We start from the raw sequence: 18,400 nt of genomic DNA, 5'->3' as shown, positions 1-18,400 counted from the left end.
AAATGAAAAATTATGGCCTTGACCTAGACTGTTAGGAAAAAGGAGAAGTCTTTAGAAAGGTGGTCATTTGTAGCACATGTTGTATGATCTTATTATTACTTATGTCTTAAGACTATTTAAAAATGTTGAATGGAATAGCAAAGGCTGTAGATTATAAACATCATGAGGCCCAGAAGAACAGAGCTGAAACCGTATGGATATTCTCATTCACTCCCCATACCCTTGTTTTGATCATACCGTAATTTTAACCGAAAGTATAATAGAGTTTGGGGAAAAGATCTCTATGATGCCTACTATGATTTGGAGTGGAGAGGGACAGCCTTTCTCTGTCACTTAATTGTCACACCATCATCAAGTACTGCCTGATAAGAGACTTCTGTGACTACCAGTGGAGATGTCCCCATTCAAGTCTAGGTAGACCTGCTTCCTCTGAGACCTGATGCCCAACCAGAAGAGCCATGCAGAAAGGGACTTGGGTGCCACCGGTGGTTAACAACCGTCTGCCTCATCTCCTGTCCCAGCTGAGGCTGCAGCTGCCACCGGGAGTCTCAGCACATGATCATGCCCTCTTCTATTATGTACAATTATCTTCCATGACTTTTAAGATGATGGCAGAGAGAAATGGCCCGAATCCAGATTTGCTGATGCAATTTATTATGAACTTCTGAAGGGGTAAACAGAGGATTGTGTATGAGCTCACTGAAATCAGCAGATTGAGTATGTCCATCTGCCCCCTACCCCCTTTTTTCCTTTTTATTGCATTTAAATGGCTAAGGTATGAGTAATATCTTGGGATATATGACTAATGAGGTAAAGTATAAGACAGCAGTGTTTTCAGGTAGGCCACATGATGCTTTGTTTATATAGCACACATTTTTGGTTGTTTGATTTTAGCATTGTAGCTGGAAAATATACTGCACACATTTATTTTCACAGACAGGGGTCTATTTTCTTTGCGGAGCAGGTGCTCAACTCCCATTAGCATAAATGGAAGTTATGTGAATTCAGTGAAAGACAGAGAAGATCCCTTTTATTATTTGGCTATAATTTTTATTCTGTTTGTGCATCTTAAAAGTTATTAAAATAGACAGTGCTTGCATGCACGATTTACATTTTCTAAAATGTAAAGTTAAAGATGAGCCTCGCTCTTGAATAAGTTTTGAGGATCTTTCTCTTCAAACTGTGGGATGCAGTCTGTTGTGAAGCTGTATGATCCCATTCAATTAACTGAAACGCGGAGAAGATAACAAGTCATAAGTTAACTCCAAATATAACCTGAAAACACTGTGTGTATGCCGCTTCAGAATACACCCAAAGAGGACTGTTAATCATTGTTGGATTTTTTAAATGATGTGTGAACACACATATTCTAAAGAATTAAAAATAAGAATTACCCATGGCTCCACCATGGCTCCTTTACTGAAGAGCAAGCTTTTATGTATGTATGTATGTATGTGTGTGTGTGTGTGTGTGTATATATATATATATATATATACATATACATATACATATATATATGAAGCTGATTTTAATAGTACATGGGCCAGTGAGTATAGAATTATTCACGTGTCCTGATGATTGATAGTCAGCCTATCTACCTGTCTGTCTTGCAGATGTGTTTTATAGAAAGCCCATTGCTATTGTTAATGCTTCAGTGCTGTCACATAGATGGGCTGTCATAAATATCCCCTAACAACTATGTTTGCTGCTTATCTGAATTAGTTAGAATGCTGTTTGCAGCTCCAGTTTTAAAAAAAGCAGTTTATTCTCCACCTCCTGTTATTTCTTTTTCCATTAACCTCTTCCAGGGAAGATTTTGTTTTCAGTTGTGATAAACACACATAAGTTTCAAATCCCTGATTATATTTCTACAATAGCCAAATGATAAGATTCCAAAGTCATTTTCAGCTTACAGCAGAACTTGAAAAATAAAACGGCAACTTAAAAACAAACTTGGAGACGAATAAATCTGTGCACCCTTAGCTATTATTGGTTTGGTATCCCACGCACTAATTACCTAAGGAAACATGAATTCATCTTTGCATTTTAACCCTGAACTTTGACGGCATTTCAAATCGCTTGTTTCATACGACTCTTTGGGGGCTAAAAGAATAGCAGTCATTTTATTACAGATTTCAATAAATACAGTAAATTGGACATTTGTTAATATATTACAAGGGTCTTGCAAAATTCTTGGAAAGGAAAACTGCAGGTGAATAGGAGAGATTAAATGTACCTGCACGATTTAAATCTTCATCTGAGTGCATTTTAAAGCTCAAATGAAAAATTAGGATGACAGTTTATTTGGGATCCCGACAGGAAAAATGGCCTGTGAAACACACTTCAGAATGGTAGTCCAGGTGTAATGTCCAGGGACTATTAAAAAGTGCCTCAAACAGTTTCCGTAGCCCGCTAGCACAGGGATAAAAGAAAGCGATTCGATCAGCCATCTCTCTTGCACCTAAAATATCAGTTCAGTATAGAAGCATCTGAGAAACTGGAAGTGCTGAGAGTGCAAAAGAATTTGAGTGACGCAAAATAAATACAATACGTTTCTGGTTTGTAAGTGGATTATACTTAGTCGATAATTGTTTGCTTTGTGGAACTACTTTGTGTTTGCCAGTAGGACAGGGCCTAGGTCAATTTTCCACAAGAAGTGTGTGCCCTGAATATAAATAATCCCCGCTCCGTGGGGAAGGGGTGTGCAGAACACAAAATATGAAGTTTAACTGAGATTTTGGGGTTAATTCAAATAAGAGTCCCATAATGAAAAAGAACTGGATTTGAAATCAGTTCATTTAATGATGGTGCTTTATGAAGGCTATTATCCCCCGCTGATGACGAAGCTGAGAGCATGGCTGAGCCTCCAGAAGGGAGAGGGAGCTGGGCTCGGGTTACGAAGGTCCAGTTATAATCACCCCAAACACTTGTGTTTCTCATTAAGTGAGTGTGGCCACAAGTTGCTAGATTCTTGAAGGTCTTTGCAAGTCCTGGCTTATTCTTCAGCGAATAAACAATATTATTTTCTTTAGCTGATGCCAAACACTTCTTCTGATATCCCTCCATGGAGAAGAAAGGACTTTGGCGTAAGTTATTCTGTGGTGCCAAACCTCCAGATAAAAACTGAAAATCCAAATACTTAGTTCTGTCGACAATATCTAGATATTCGATGACATAGAAACAAAGCATTGGGATTTTCAATGGGACTTTTCAGTTTTTACCTGAATTTTTAATTGCCATAGCCACAACACTGTGCAGTTAAGTCAAAAAACACCAAGGCATATCCGTATGAGCAGATTTGGGGTGCTAATAAATATAATTACATAAAATAAGCTACTTTGAAGTAATATGTTAATTCATTTTCTTGTCATAATAAATTACATGTATTTGAAATAAAATAATTTGGTTAAAATGTAAGATTGTAATTTTAATATTAACTTGATTTCTTCTAGGAAAAGTGCTTAATTGAAAAAGGAAAAAGAAAAAGCACTATTAATTCCAATTAATGTTATAATTACTCATCTTATAGTGAATGTAGTAGTCATGGTTTTCATTTTGATAATTATATATGTAAAAGACTGTAATTAAACTAATTATTATATAAATAGTGTGCTTATTCAGGTACATTAGTTTATAAAAATGAATTTATAGGATTAATATCTTTTCAATCTACTTTTTCTCTGGATTGATAAGAAAACACTTAACGACTTTTATGTATTATGGAGAAGTTGATTTGATGAAAAGAAAACCCTAATATCTAACTTTATAAAAACCAAATTAATGTGTGCATACTAATTTGCAATATTCAATGAAACTCATATAGTCCCATTTTGGTGATAAATGGCCTATGAATATAAACCTTCTGCAACAAGTACCAGTTTGTATAATTAATCATCTTTATGATTCTTCTGTGATTTCAAACTGTCATCTTCAATAGCAGTTTGGATCTTGAAGCAGTCATTAATTATAGTGTTAAATTTTTTCATGGCTGACAAAATTGTTTAGTTTTAGAATTTCAAAACTGCTAAATTTTATCTTGAAAAATTACTGCTTAGAACAGTAGCCTCAAATCACAGCTTAGACCAGCCGAGCATGAAGCGGCTCCAATCATCTGTGAGGCTAGATTAACACTGGCCTGGATGGAAATGGAGAGTTGTTTGTTTCTTACAGGAGTACAGGTGTTACTATTGGTGCATCTAAGATACGATAGGAAATCAAGTACCTGCCTATGCGTGTTTATGTGTAAATATTTATATGTTATATAGGTGGGACTTGCAAAGTGAGGGAGTGAATCATTCTATTCTAATTTCAAAGAAGGTTTGCATGGATTTCTGAGAATGTCAGCTATCAGAACATCTTCTCCATTTTAAAACATGAATTATTTATCATTTAGGAAATATCAAAGCTTAACATTGTTGAAGAAATTTTGCACCCTTCCTTTTTAGGGTGGCAGATAAAACTGATCAGTGGTCCATTCCCTAAGATCTTTCTCCCTCATGGCCAGCTAATAGTTTCTCAATATGTAGATGAAATATTTCATTTTTATTTATCTTAACATTAAGGAACCTTTGGTAAAAAAGTGAACGTGTTCTAGTAGCCTCAAAACCAGCCACCCTTTTGATTTAGATTTTTCTTTTTTTTTCAGTTTGGCAGCCCTCCTTAGGTTAATCACATTCCTCAGTAAGGTTTTTCTAATGTTTAGAGTGGCATGTCCACAGAAACATACACAAAGTAGATACTTAACAATTAATTGTCTATTTGAGTGGGATAGCCCAGCCTTGCACAGTGCCTGGCACATAATAGGCACTCTGAAAATATTTGGGTGAATGTTTCACATGTGAAAGTTGAAGGTTAAGGGAAAGCTTAATTGTGTGAAGCATTCAGAATGCAGCCTCCAAGTTGGCTATCAACTGATGGACAGGAAAAATAATCCATTTAACTATGTTTGCACTGAGAAGGATATATAGAAAACATTTTAAAAAGAGGGCTTGTCCTTCTTCCCCAATCTCTATCCCACTCCCCCGCCCTCTTGTGCTTTTAAAAGTGAGCGATTGGCCACTAGTGTAATGAAAGCCTAACAGCTGATTCAAATAGTTGTCAAACCACTGGAAAAACGCTTCCTTTTCATTGTGCTTTTTTTGGACACTATAGATATGGTAAATCATGAACTACATTATAAAAATACCTCTTTTATGCCCAAACATTCAGTAGGAGGGAATGACATTTCTTTTATTACCTTGGTAAATGTTTCTAAGGTGTTTAGCAATAAGCTTTCTTTTTGTCAAAACTGCTTAGATGCAGTGGTTGCTAGGAATTTACTAGAAAACCTATAGTTAATAATATCAGGAAGAGAAAGGATATATGTTTAGTCAGCTAATATGACAGACTAGCTTGAGTAGCCCATGCTTTTTTCATTTCCCTGTCATTTTCTTGATCTTTTCTGTTCTAGAAAAAGAGTGGTAATTGAAGTTTTAAAAGTTTATTTTCCATTATTGCCCATCAGCCAATGTTTTTAGCACTTTTTCCATCTTTTGGACAGAGGAATAGATTGTTCCAAATAATAGAAAAAAATAATGCTTAAGAGATTTCTCAAGAAAAAAGGATGAGATTTTAATACAAATGTGAACAAGGTCGTCCGTAGACCTTAGTAAATTAACTCTTTCTTCTTCAGCTGTGTGATTTTTTTCCCCTCTCTGCAGGTAAAAACTCCAGAATTTTGTCATGCTTCCTATAATGTGAAATTTTAACATGAAGAAGTGTTTATTTTTTAAGAATAGTGTTTAAAATAATTTCCTTCAATGGTTGCTGACTTATTGAAATTGATATAGACCCATATTTATTACTATTTACCTTTGATTTCATGTCTCGTCCTTCTTTCCTTAATTGGGTGGTAATGGATTTTTTTTTTAAAGTAGTGTTCTAACCTGCTATAAAAATCAACCACCCATTTAAAGATACTAGAGAAGAGAACTTTGGCAGAGAGATCTCAAGCTTCACGGGTGGATGAGGGGTCCCTTAGAATAGGATTTTATGATAAAATAAATTCTTTCTTTCTTCACCAAAAATAGCCAAATAATCATCAGATTACTCTAGGTTTGCATGCTGCTAAATGTCACAGAAATTTTAACCTACTGACCGGGAACAGCAGATGCTACAGAATGGAGACTAATTAACTTCTACTTTCTGGCCTTCCCTAAAAGTGCTGTAAATACTAAGTTACCACACAGACTATCTTTTTGTGGTGGAATACTGCAGTGTATTTACCCCTTCTGTATACTGCATTCTGGCTTGGAATTTTGGTCCGTGGTTTCATCCGTTGTTACCAGTGATGCTAGACTCCCCCAAGAGTTAAATACAGTGGAGCTTGTATTTATGTGAAGCGAGTAAGCTTGGTCTTTCCAGCGGCCGTTTCATTGCATATTACCTCCCACTTTGCTTCCCTCTGTGTGTGTGGCAAAGGGAATTGTCCTAAGAAATATCGGCTTCCTCTGAACACAAACGTGTTACCAGTAAATCCACAATCTCCTGAATTGGGGTGCCGTTAATAATTGCACTTTTAAAAAACCTTTTAAAGCTTAGAGGGGTTTAGTCTCTGTGGAAACCCGCATTCGCTTCCACGGTCTCTGTAAATGCATTAAAAACAACAAAAAACCAATGCATATTAAAGTGAAAAGGTGATTTGCAAGATATCTTTTTAACAGAAAACTTTAATTTTGGGGTTCATACAGAAGTTGTCATTTATCTGTTCAGAATCGATGGCTAACGTAATCGTCCCAGGCTTTTTTATAGTGACTCCATTTAATTAAAAGATTACAAAGATGCTGATGAACCACACATCGATGGAATACTTGTCCCCAGACTTGGAGGCCTACTCATTTTCATTTGTTTGCCGTGCTTAATGTGTCTGAGAAACCAAACTGAAATTACAAAATAGCTTCCTGTCTTAATTGTCCAAGATTTTTAAAAATTAACCTACTTTTATATAAGCAATGCTCGAGACATATTTTTACCATAAAAAATTCAGCATTGAGCTGGTAGGAGTTACTGCAGATAATGCAGCTTTTTCAAATCAGCTGCCAGGTACTATAAACCCCTTAAAATTACTAACAAATGAGGGAGGCTTGACTGTGGACTGTTCAAAATTGTTAGCCATGTGCTTATAAAAAGGGACACATGAATGATATTTAACCCTGGTCATAAAAAGCCATTTGATTTTTATAACAGCGTGTTCAGTGGTTACAAAGCTTTATAACTTGAGCTAAAAATGTAGAATCCCACTGTAGAAAGTGCCATAACAAGGACAGAGCTAGGGGAAGCTGGATTGGCATACCTGAGAAATTAAAAATATGCATGTATATGTAGACATATCTGTGGATGTGTATATTTACAAGGAGTAATTATACTTTAAGTTTGATTTTTTAAATGAGCAATAAAAAGTAGACAGAATTTTTCTTGTGATCTGAAAGAACCCTTTCCTCATATCCAGCTCATGAACTTTAGGTATTATTAAAAGTATGACTATTTAGGAAAGTATTTGTGTGGGTTTTCAAGAAATCAAATGTAATAAAAATAAGGTATATTGCTAAAAAGAAATGCAGCTCTATACAGGTGAGAAGAGGGAAATGGAAGAAAGAAAAGGAAAGGAGCAAAAATTACCTCCCCCAAATGGAAAAGAGAATAAGCATGAAGGAAAAATAGGAAAAAAAAAACATCATTTCCTCCAGTTTCATAATGTGCCAAGCACTGTGCTAAAACCATTATATTTGGCAGTGGAGGGGGTGTGCATGTGTCTTATTTAATATTCGCAACACTCCTAGGAGATGGGTCTCAAAATTCCTTTCTCACAAATGAGGAAGTTAAGATCGGAGACGTTAAAACAGTCTTCATACGGACATACTGCAAGTAAGTGGCAAAGCAGGGAAAGAAACTGATCTGGCTGATACTGGAGGTGGAAAAAGTCAACCTTGGCTCCATTCTCAATATTTAGTTATTCTGCAATCTTTGCCTGTCTTTAAGTGCACCAGAAACCCAGGCCAGACACCTAGTGGTTAGGCTAGTTTTTGGGGGGACGGGCTGGGGCAGCATCCAGAGGTGCCCTCTCTTCCGTTCAGGCAGACAGGAGGGGCAGATCCATGAAACAGCCTCAGAAGTAGGGAGTCGAGGGGACTAAAATGATCAACTTCCATAAAATTTCCACAGCTTTTACACTTTTGCTTTTTATTTTTGACCTTTTATCTTCTAAGAATCTTAGAAGATTAAATACAGTCTTTAGACTCTTTTAGCAGGTGATTCAAAACACTTACTTGCCTGCCATTCTGCCAGTAAGCTGGCATTTCCTAAAGGGGCGAGGCTCCTGATTGGCCCATTCTACCGTGTGAAAGTTAGGCGATCTTAGCAAATCATTTAGCTCCCCGGTCTTCTATTTCCTACCTGTTAAAAGAGGTCCATGCCTTGTTCCTTAATGTCCTCACATAGTAGACATCAGAATTATTTTAAGAAAATAAAAACAAAACCACGAAAATGCTATTGAATCGATATGCATGCCATTTACATATATCATTTGGAAGAACGTGTTCAATGTGAGTGACAGTTTAAAGAGAAAGAATGCATGACTATTCCATGAAGAACTCATGGTATTTTCTTCACTTAGATTACCTCTCTCATCCTCTTCACATCTCTGTTGATAAATGGGTCAGACACTATCATCCCCATTTTACAATTGAGGCAATGAGAGGTTAAGTGCCTGACCATTGCCAGTAACCAAGATGAGAACGGGACTTAAGTCTCCTGTCCAAATCTGAGCTCCATTTTACCTCCTCCTTATGGCCAAATTGCTACCTCAGAAACTATCTATGTTCTTAGTTCCCTCGGTTGTAAAAATAGGCTCATAGCATATCTATACAAGGTCATCACCCTTAGAGGGAAGATTTTATCATCTCGGGAATTAGAGCCATGAGTGCTTGTGGCATAAAAGTGCTTTATACATTTCACAAAAAAATTAGAAAAGTCTTCTAGTAGGGGGTATGAATGGGCTTGTTGGGTGCACCTTGTACGTGAAGCACTGGGAAAATCTGAATCATCCCTGACCTAGGATGTGGACTTTGGCAGATGAATCTGAAGGCAGAAAATGTTTCCAGATCCACTGTGGTTCAGTACAATACTGGAAGAATTTTTACAAATCCTTCTTTATGGTATTCCCTTGATATAACAATGGGCCATTTCCTTCACAGTGCTTTTTTTCTTTTAATTAAAATTATTCATCATGATGAAAAACTTGTGACTATTTTTCCTATCACGAAATAGAGATTGTTCAAAAATTATTCTAAACTGTTTTTTTCAAGTGGAAAACAAATCCACAGTGATGCTCTAGGTTTAGCCTTTAATGCCTTGATGGAAACTTAAAGAGATGCTGAAGCCTTGTCATTAACATGCCATTTGCTTTCCTGCTACTTACTTGACACACAACACACACTGGGACATGTTACGGTTGTCACTGTAAGAAAATAAATTTTAGGCTATGCATATTTTGAATGTCAGTGAAGTTAAAAAAACAAAAAAACAACAAAAAAAAAACCCCCACCTGTGCCAGTATTCACACATTTTGACCTAAGAAAATATTATTCACTGCTGTATCTTTAATCCCTAGCACAGTGCCAGGCATAGAGTTGGTCCTCAGTCCATGCTGATTGAATGCGTTTGTGTTCTGGTTAGAAGAACATGAGGGCAGTCTTACTCTTTAACTAAGAAACATGAACAAAGAATTTTCCTACTTAATGGTTAGGGTATTACTGGATTAAAGATGTCCTAGAGAAAGTCTGAAATGAATTTTTGCTCTTGAGCCTCCAGCTATTTGTTTTTTGTTTGTTTATTTGTTTGTTTAAGTTTATTTATTTATTTGGAGAGGGAGAGGGAGAGAGAGAATCCCAAGCAGGCTCCATACTGTCCGCACAAAGCCTGACACAGGTCTCGATCTCACAAACCATGAGATCATGACTCGAGCTGAAACCAAGAGTTGGACGCTTAACTGACTGAGCCACCCAGGTGCCCCCTTTCCAGCCATTTCTAATCAGAGAGAACCAGGTTAGAAAAGCCAGGAACCGCCAAGGATAAGAGGGACAGTTCTGTCCAAATGGATGCTGGTTACAGCCACAGATGTAAAATGAAAGGATTGGTCTTCTTGTTTGTTAGGACCACTGTTTGATCTTACCTACAAGTAATTCAAATGCCAAAAATTGTTACTTTGGGTGTGGAAACAGCCTGTGAATGCACGTTCACACATTCAAGCTAAGATTATTCTTAAAGTGCTTCCTGACGGTGATACTTAATTCTAAAAACGGGGCAGTGTGCAGTTCACCTTCTAAATCTAACATTACAGTCATCGTGGCTTATTTTTATAGTCAACTAAATGAGAAAGTGTAATAGGATGAGGTAGGTAAATTTAAGTTTCTAGAAGCTGTTGTGTTTGCACTGTGTGTGACTCTGGAATGTTTTTTGTTGTGGTTTTGTGTTTTGTGAACCAAAGCAAACTAACATTTTTGTGAAGTTTATGGTATTCTAGACAGAAAAATACTTGGCAGGATTTTTTTTTAAACTTCTAATATTTCCAACCTAAATGGAACTTTCACAGATCAAAGAGAGGACAAGATATGTTAGAATACTATTAACGCTTTTGTGAGGGCAAACCTGTACTTTTAAGGACAGGTGTTGGTATTCTAGTACTATTATTCCCACCCCTGGGGAAAAGCTCAAATGTAGTTCCATTGTAGGGTATTGTTGTTACTTTATTAGAAACATTTAAATCTGATAAAATTCACTTTCAACCAGTTAGATGTGCAACTTAAACGTCATAAATGATACTCAGTTCTGTCTCAAACTGTATCTGGGCATATATTCAAACCTTAATGGCTCACAGTCTTAATTAGTATCGTTTCTTAATGGCCTTGCCATTACTACTGAATGAAACTATGTGAAACATATTTACCTGCATTCTTATTTTAGCATATAGTTTCTATATATTGCTATCAATAAAACATTATGCATGGCATCATATGTTAACTTGTACCGTTTCAACCAAGAATATACTGTTACGTTAAGGAGCCAAACTCCTAGAGCAATATACTCTATTATATATTGTATAATGTATTATTAGTGAGGACTGCTTTTTTCCAGGACTTAAAGTTATATGAAATTATGAGGTGCCTTAGCTAGAGTTTCATTATCCTTTATGTATTGGAAAAAGTCATAATCATGTTATCATGATTGGCTTTGTCTCTTCCTAGGCTTTAGTTTTGTGGTTCTTTTTGGGAGGACTTGTTAGGAGTTGGAGGAGAGAAAGGAAGTAGTGAACCTATTCTTTCATATAAATATGATACCAACCCTTTGCTGCTCATGCTTTTTGTTAGCTCTTTTGTAGTAGCATTTGAAGCTTGAAGGCCTCATTTCCCCAGTACGGTATTTTCTAAAATTGAAGAGAAAAATGAAGATCGGTGGAACCTAGGAAAAGAGCTCAAAGTAGGGAAAATGGACTGAGCAAAGGGGGTAACAGTGTCATTTGATACTATTGTGAACTTATGTCATTGCCTAAGAAGAAATTTGAATTCATTTCAATAACTAGGGAAGTAACCATTCAAAACTCATTCATATGACTAAATGAGAATTCTTATTGGTACTGCATTTCTCAAAATCAGTAGAACTTATTCCCCTACCTGTATATCATTTCCAGAATTATATTACTGAAACATTTATTTTTTTTTTAATTTTTTTTTCAACGTTTATTTTATTTTTGGGACAGAGAGAGACAGAGCATGAATGGGGGAGGGGCAGAGAGAGAGGGAGACACAGAATCGGAAACAGGCTCCAGGCTCCGAGCCATCAGCCCAGAGCCCGACGCGGGGCTCGAACTCACGGACCGCGAGATCGTGACCTGGCTGAAGTCGGGCGCTTAACCGACTGCGCCACCCAGGCGCCCCATATTACTGAAACATTTAAACCTCAGTACTAGAACACTAATTGCAAGATATACTCTGTAGACTGCTGATGACATCCCCCAAAAAGTTGTCTTAGCATCTGACATTATCATCCCCTGTAATAAAAATGTTAAGTTCTAATCATTTAGCTGTATATAGTGGGTAGCTTTTCAGCTATAAAAATGATCTCAAAGCTTAGCTTTATTTGCTTCCTGTTTTTTATTTTCAAAAATGTATATTGAGACGAATGTGTTATTAATGTTTATAGAACCTAGTACCTATAGATGGATTATACCCTCTTACAGGGCAATCCTCTAAGAAAATCACTCTACATTCTGCATCAATTTTATTCTATATAAAAACCATTCAGACTTCTACTTGATCATGCTTCTCATCATCAAATACTTCTCTATTCTATTCCAAACATTCGCAATGTATCTTTAAGCAGTTCATTTCTGGATGCTGTGTAGAGAAATCACTATCCTTTAAATCAGCTAACAGAATTTATACATGTAGCTTGTATCCAGTGGGATTAATTTTCTCCTCACTGAATTGTGCATAGAAGAAGATATGCTTTGGGAAATCTTATATACCTCCCTTTTTTGGCAAACCAGTATAGGATACTGTCTAGAGATGCAGATACTGGAGTTAGATGGCACTGGCATTGATATTTGCTAGCTACACAACCTTAGATGATTTAATCTTTCTGTGCCTCGATTTCTTCTTCTGTAAAAAGGAAATACCAAGATTACCCTACCTAGGGCTGTGAGGTATGGGTTAATACATGTAAAGCACTTAGAACAGAACTCTTGGTAAATGTTAGCTACTTATCACCGTGTAAGATCTTGCTGAAAAAGCCGTATCATTATTTCATAGTAAGATTTCTTTGTATATGTAAGCTATACTTTTGCCATGCATATTAGCACATTAGCAACACTTTTAAGAAAGGATCAATAGCATTGACTTAGAAAGGCAACACCACAGTTATTTCAAAATCCTAGACAATTATATGCAGTTTTTATCTGCTATGTTCACTTTAACTCTGGTCTTATGATGAATTTTCATTACTGAAAGTTCTTTAACTGGCTACTGTAATTGTATAGTTTACAAAAGTTTTTTTTTTAAAGTTTCATAAATTCCATGAGTGACTTTATTCTCTTAAGTTGTCAGTTTAAGAGCAACACTTCAGGGCCGATTCAAGGAAGACGAAGATCTGGTTTCCTTTATATTCCAAGGGAAATGGCTGCTTCAGGAGGAACAGTCCTGTGGGCGTCAAGGCTTTCAGTCCTTTAAGATCCCTTGTTCACCATTTTCCATTAATCGCTTTGCAGCTTGCAGTTCCCCACAATGATGAATGGACCCGATTTGCCAGGACCCTCGTGGAGATTCGTGCCAACAGAGCTGATAGCGAGGAGGAAGGCACCGTTGAGTTATCTGCCTAATGGAAACCAACCATCCCCACCCTAGCCCCCACCTTCGCCTTCTAGAACTCAGCTCTGCAGTCATCGATTCCACTTGTATCCAGTGTCCATTCAGTAACAGTGTTGTGTGACATTTTGGGTGTCATATTGTGCCAGCTTTGCTCCAAGTATTCCAAATGTATCCCACCCTGCTTTCCCCTGACCTGAAATTCACCAGATCATTTCTATCTTTCTATTTGTCTCAAAAATGGGGGGGGAGGGGAGGGGGAGGCTTTACGGGTTTAGTTGTTGCCTTTTAACTACTTAGTAGCTGTATTTAATAGCTGGAAACCTCTGGTTAAATTTGTTCTTACATGCACTTCTGGCATAGTCCTATTAAATCCATATGAAGCCAGATATGATCAGGTGCAGATGTGGCGTGCTTCATGATATGGCACAGGGCCAAAGACTTGAGATGTGGTGTTTTACATGGTGACTCACATTATGAACGGATTTACTAGAAGAACATTGCTGCTCCTTATTTATTGTGGTGTGCTGCATGGAACATATTGATTTGAAAGCATTAAAATAAACGATCCTAGAGCATGTGCATAATGAGAGGACTGTATTGTCTCTCTGCTGCTGTTGAGGTTACATTAAGTTCCAAAGAACAATTACAGTATGCCAGTTCCACGGAGGACAAGAAATCTTTAGAGGTTCGTTGCAATGAACGGAATGAATTTTAATGCCTATTATTTCTAGGTACTTTGACAATATTTCAAATATAGTTGACCATTGATACTTGTCATTCAAGCTAACACAGTCCAACAAGAGTTTGTGGTTCCTGAATATGACACCAGTATTGCCAATAAAACGTTCCAAACCAGGTCTGCACCAGGGAAAGACTGATTCGAATGTTGCTATGACAAGGGGGTGGGGGAGATACGTTAGGGCCATGTTAAAGATTGATAATGAACTTATAGGCAACCAGCCTGGTTGGACTTAAACCAAGACTCTGGTTTTATTTTTACGAGGGAATGTGTGTGGTTTTCTGGAAAGCTTTCCCTTATCTCCTTTACCCGAGCCACTCTTGCCCCAAGACGGTCTCAAATGTTAAAATAAGAAAAACAGGTTAAGATGGAGATATACCAAATGGCCTACATATTTCTTTTTAAAAAATTTACACCATAAATTTATGTTTCTTGCTATTGGACTTGGAAATATGTCTGTAAACAATTTTAACAGACAATTTTCTCAAAAATCATTTCATGCCTAGAGAGAATTAAAACATCTCAAGACAGACTTTCAGTTTTTCAGGGAGAGAATCTCCACGGTGCTTTGGTGGTAGGGACTCCTTGAACTGTGAGATTTCTTTTAAAAATAATGATATGCTTTTTCTGGAAGTGCCATATGGTATATAGATATCGAAATTCTTTGAAGGCAGGAATTAAATTTTTAAAAATAAAATATGAGGGTCTTAAATAGGTTTAAAAACAACCCAATAAAAGCATCAGGGGGAAAAAAAAGTCTCTCAAGCTTATACTACACGACCAAGAATAAAGCAATAACCCATATGTAGCTATTACAGACCAAACTCTGATTCCATGAGTAAAGACTGAAAAGTACAAAGGCCAGAACCCCTTGTAGTAAGCACGTGAAACATTACATGAGTTTATATACATATGCATCCCACTGTGGTAGCTAGTCTCCAAAATAGTCTTGCATAGTGCTGTTCCATGGGGAATCTGGGCTGACCTGGTATAAATGATGGAATATGGAGGAAGTGATGCTGTGTGGGGTCCAGGACACGGTTGTGAGAAGACTTACAGCTTCCTTCTAGGTCTCTGGGCATACTCATTCTTGGTCCCTAAGCCAAGAAGTACAAGTATCTGTAAAAGAAGCACAACTATCCTGAGACCTCTGGGCCACACACAGGCCTGAGGTGACCATGTACAGGCCATGAGGATAGACAGACTCCCAGCCAGCCCGCAACTATTCAAGTCATCCCGGCTTGTGTCCTGGAAGGGATGTGGCGGCCATGAAAATTTGCCTCTCTGATCTCCTACTGTAGAGAGTATAACTGACAGCTCCAGCTGCTTTGCTTTGAAATCCACCCCCATGTTTGCTGAAGGTCATGCTTTCCACAGGTTTCTCTCAGCTGACTACAGCACGGCAGGGATACTGAGGCAGGCCTGTTCCTAGGAGATGTAAAACTTCCCTGAGAGGTAACTTGCTCAGGGACTCCCCGTAAGCACTACTAAAACTTTATAGAACTGTACTGCAATCTAAAACTAATCTTCTTTCCTCCTTCTCTCCGTCCCTCCTATCTTCTCTCTCTCAGGGTCAGACCAATATCTCTGTCTGATGGCTTGCCCAGCATGATCTAGGTGGGGACGACATGCTGGGCCTGATAAGAGAGTAAAGAGATTGACTATTCGCCAAAAGAGTTGCAAGAATTAACATATCCCATTAGGGGCCAGGGGAGTAGCACTGAAATTGGATTTTGAGGAGTTTAAGGGAACCAGAATGTAAGACTGGATAGGCAAGAATCCACTGACTTTGAGATACTTTTTCAGGATATGTGATTTTATACTCTGGCAACGACCCCAGAGGAGGATGGTTGATACAGTAGTTCTTAGAAGTCTTGAAAAGCCTTCACTTCATGAAGTGAAAATGTCTGAGTTGCCCTGACCGATAGTACAGAAAAGAACAAAGAGGTTGAAGGAAGTATATAGGTTAGAATGGATATATTATGTAAGGCTAGAAGACACATCCAAGAATTATATTCCATAGGGAGGCCCAGCGCACACACTCTTCACCAACGCCATCAGCAACGAGCCAGTGAGAAAAGCATAAGCATCTCTAGGAATTTTAGTGGTGACCTTCTCTGTACACCAAGGCTGAGAGGCAGTCACAGAGACGGACTTCTTAGTATCTATGGGGATGATAAGACCCTAGAATAACAGTGGCTAGTTAACTGGTGGTAGTCAACCCCCAGAAGCCAGGAAGCCACAATGACTGTAATGGCCAGCTAGATCAGAGGAGCAGCTAAGGAGGCTTTACCCATCCAAAGAACAAGGCATCCTAAGAGAAAAACAGGTCAGCTCAAATGGTGCTTAACATCTATCACCAAAAACATAAAAGCAAGAATGGAGGAGCAAGAAGCTGAAGGCAGTTACCTCAATAGAAAATCACAATCCTTTGCTCATTACCCAGACCTGAGCGAATTTTTTGATCTAGAACTCACCGACTGAAGACGTGTCTAGCTTGCTAGCAGGAAGGACATCATGGCAAACACGTATTGTGACGACTTCCTCAGTCCTTCCCTGAAGGGACCTATGGCCATTGATTCAGAGCAATGCACAACGCAGAAAGAAAAATCAGATACCTTGACAACTATTGGATACAGGGTCTCAGTTCAGACTGAAACCCAAATCTGTGTCACAGTCCCCAGTTAGACCGGTAATTTATGGTGACTAGGCAGTATATAAAGTCCTCACTCATTTCTAGGTCACAATGGGGTTATTAGGTCTGTGGACCCACACAGTGACCATTTCCCCAGTCCCTACGTGTTCAACTGGAACTAACATATTTGGCATTGGGTCCCTGGCCTCTGGAGTAAGAGCTACACAGAAGGAAGGCCAAGTGGAGATCTCTGAAACTGCCACACTCCGCCTCCTCCTGCCAAGACAGTAAATGAAAAACATTACATCTTAGGGTAGGGCTGAGAGCATGGCAAACATTAGTGATGTTTTTAAAGCCCTAGAAGATGCAGAGTGGTGGTCCCTGACATTTATTCATTTAATACACCAGTCTGGCCCCTTCATAAACTAGATGGATCTTGGAGAATAACTGGAGTAGTGCAAGCTAAACCAAGTAGGAGCTCTGATCATAGCTGCTGTGTCATATGTGAAATCTTTCTTGGAACAGATTAATAAGGCCTCTGGTACATGGTATGTGGCTGATTGATGAATGCATTACTTTCTATTCCAACTATATAATAAGATCAGAAAGGGTTTATACTTATGCGGGAGTAAGAACAATATTCATTTACACTTTTGTCTCTGTTCACTTATCCTACACCATATTCTATGTAGGTCTGGACTTGACTGAACACCCAGAGAACATTACACTAATCCATCACATCAATGGCATCACGCTGATTGGGCAGGATAAACAAGGGTTGACTAATGCACCAGAAGTCCAATAAGGTATATATACTCCAGAGGGTGGGAGATAATTTCAGGGAAGATGTGGGAACTCGCTACTTCAGGGGAGTTTTTAGAAATCCAATGGATAGGTCTATGCTGGGATATCCCTTAGAACTCCCAACACAAGAGGGAGGCACAGCACCTGGTAGGCCTCTGTGGGTTCTCAAGGCAACACACTCCATGTCTAAGAATACTGCTCTGGTCTGTTGTTATACCAGGTGGCTTCCAAGGTTTTGGGTAGGGCTCAGACTAAGAAATGACCTTGCAGCAGATCTAAACTGCAGTGCAAGGAGCTCTACTCAGCCATTCAACCAGCTGATGCCATGGTATTAGAAATGTCAATGGTGGGAAAAAAATATGGCAACTTATGGCAGGCCCCAGTAGGGAAATTAAAACAGTGGCCCACGGGTTCCAAAGGAAAGTCATGCTATCTGAAGCAAAGAATTAGGTGACTTTTGAGAAATAGCTCCTGGCATGTGACTGGGTGATGGAAGAGGTAGAGCTCTTCACCATGGAATATGAAGATACCAGACATCCAAACAGCCCATTATAAGTCGACTCCTGTCAGCCTCACCATGTCATAAAGTCAGAAAGATCCACCTGAAACCTCTTCCATAAGAAGGAAATTGTGCATTCAGGATGTACATCTGAGCAGAACCAGAGGGCGTGAGGAAGCTGCATGAGCAAGGAACCCAGAAGTCCAATGTCACCCAACAGGATTTCACCAGCACCTCTTTCCCATGCTACACAGAAGGGTTTGGTAGGACTGGCTGAAAAAAGAGGAAAGGTCAGAGCCTGGTTTACCTATGGATGACAGCTGGGG

At 38.4% G+C, this 18,400-nt stretch overlaps 1 protein-coding gene across 4 annotated transcripts in view; it reads left to right on the top strand.

The window, feature by feature from the left end:
- Positions 1-14,252, top strand: part of DYNC1I1 (dynein cytoplasmic 1 intermediate chain 1) — a 321,789-nt gene extending 307,537 nt beyond the window's left edge. For all 4 annotated transcript variants that reach the window (XM_086695920.1, XM_086695909.1, XM_086695921.1 and 1 more), the window contains one exon: positions 13,298-14,252. In XM_086695920.1, the coding sequence (XP_086552046.1) occupies positions 13,298-13,408 (111 nt within the window). In that variant the 3' untranslated portion in view covers positions 13,409-14,252. The remainder of the gene's footprint in view (positions 1-13,297) is intronic.
- The last annotated feature ends 4,148 nt before the right edge of the window (positions 14,253-18,400 follow it).

Source organism: Puma concolor, chromosome A2, assembly GCF_028749965.1.
Source record: "Puma concolor isolate L17-30 chromosome A2, mPumCon1.1.hap2, whole genome shotgun sequence".
In the NCBI taxonomy this organism is placed as follows: domain Eukaryota; kingdom Metazoa; phylum Chordata; class Mammalia; order Carnivora; family Felidae; genus Puma; species Puma concolor.
Note: the sequence above shows the minus strand (reverse complement) of the source record. Positions and strands in the feature narration are given on the sequence as shown.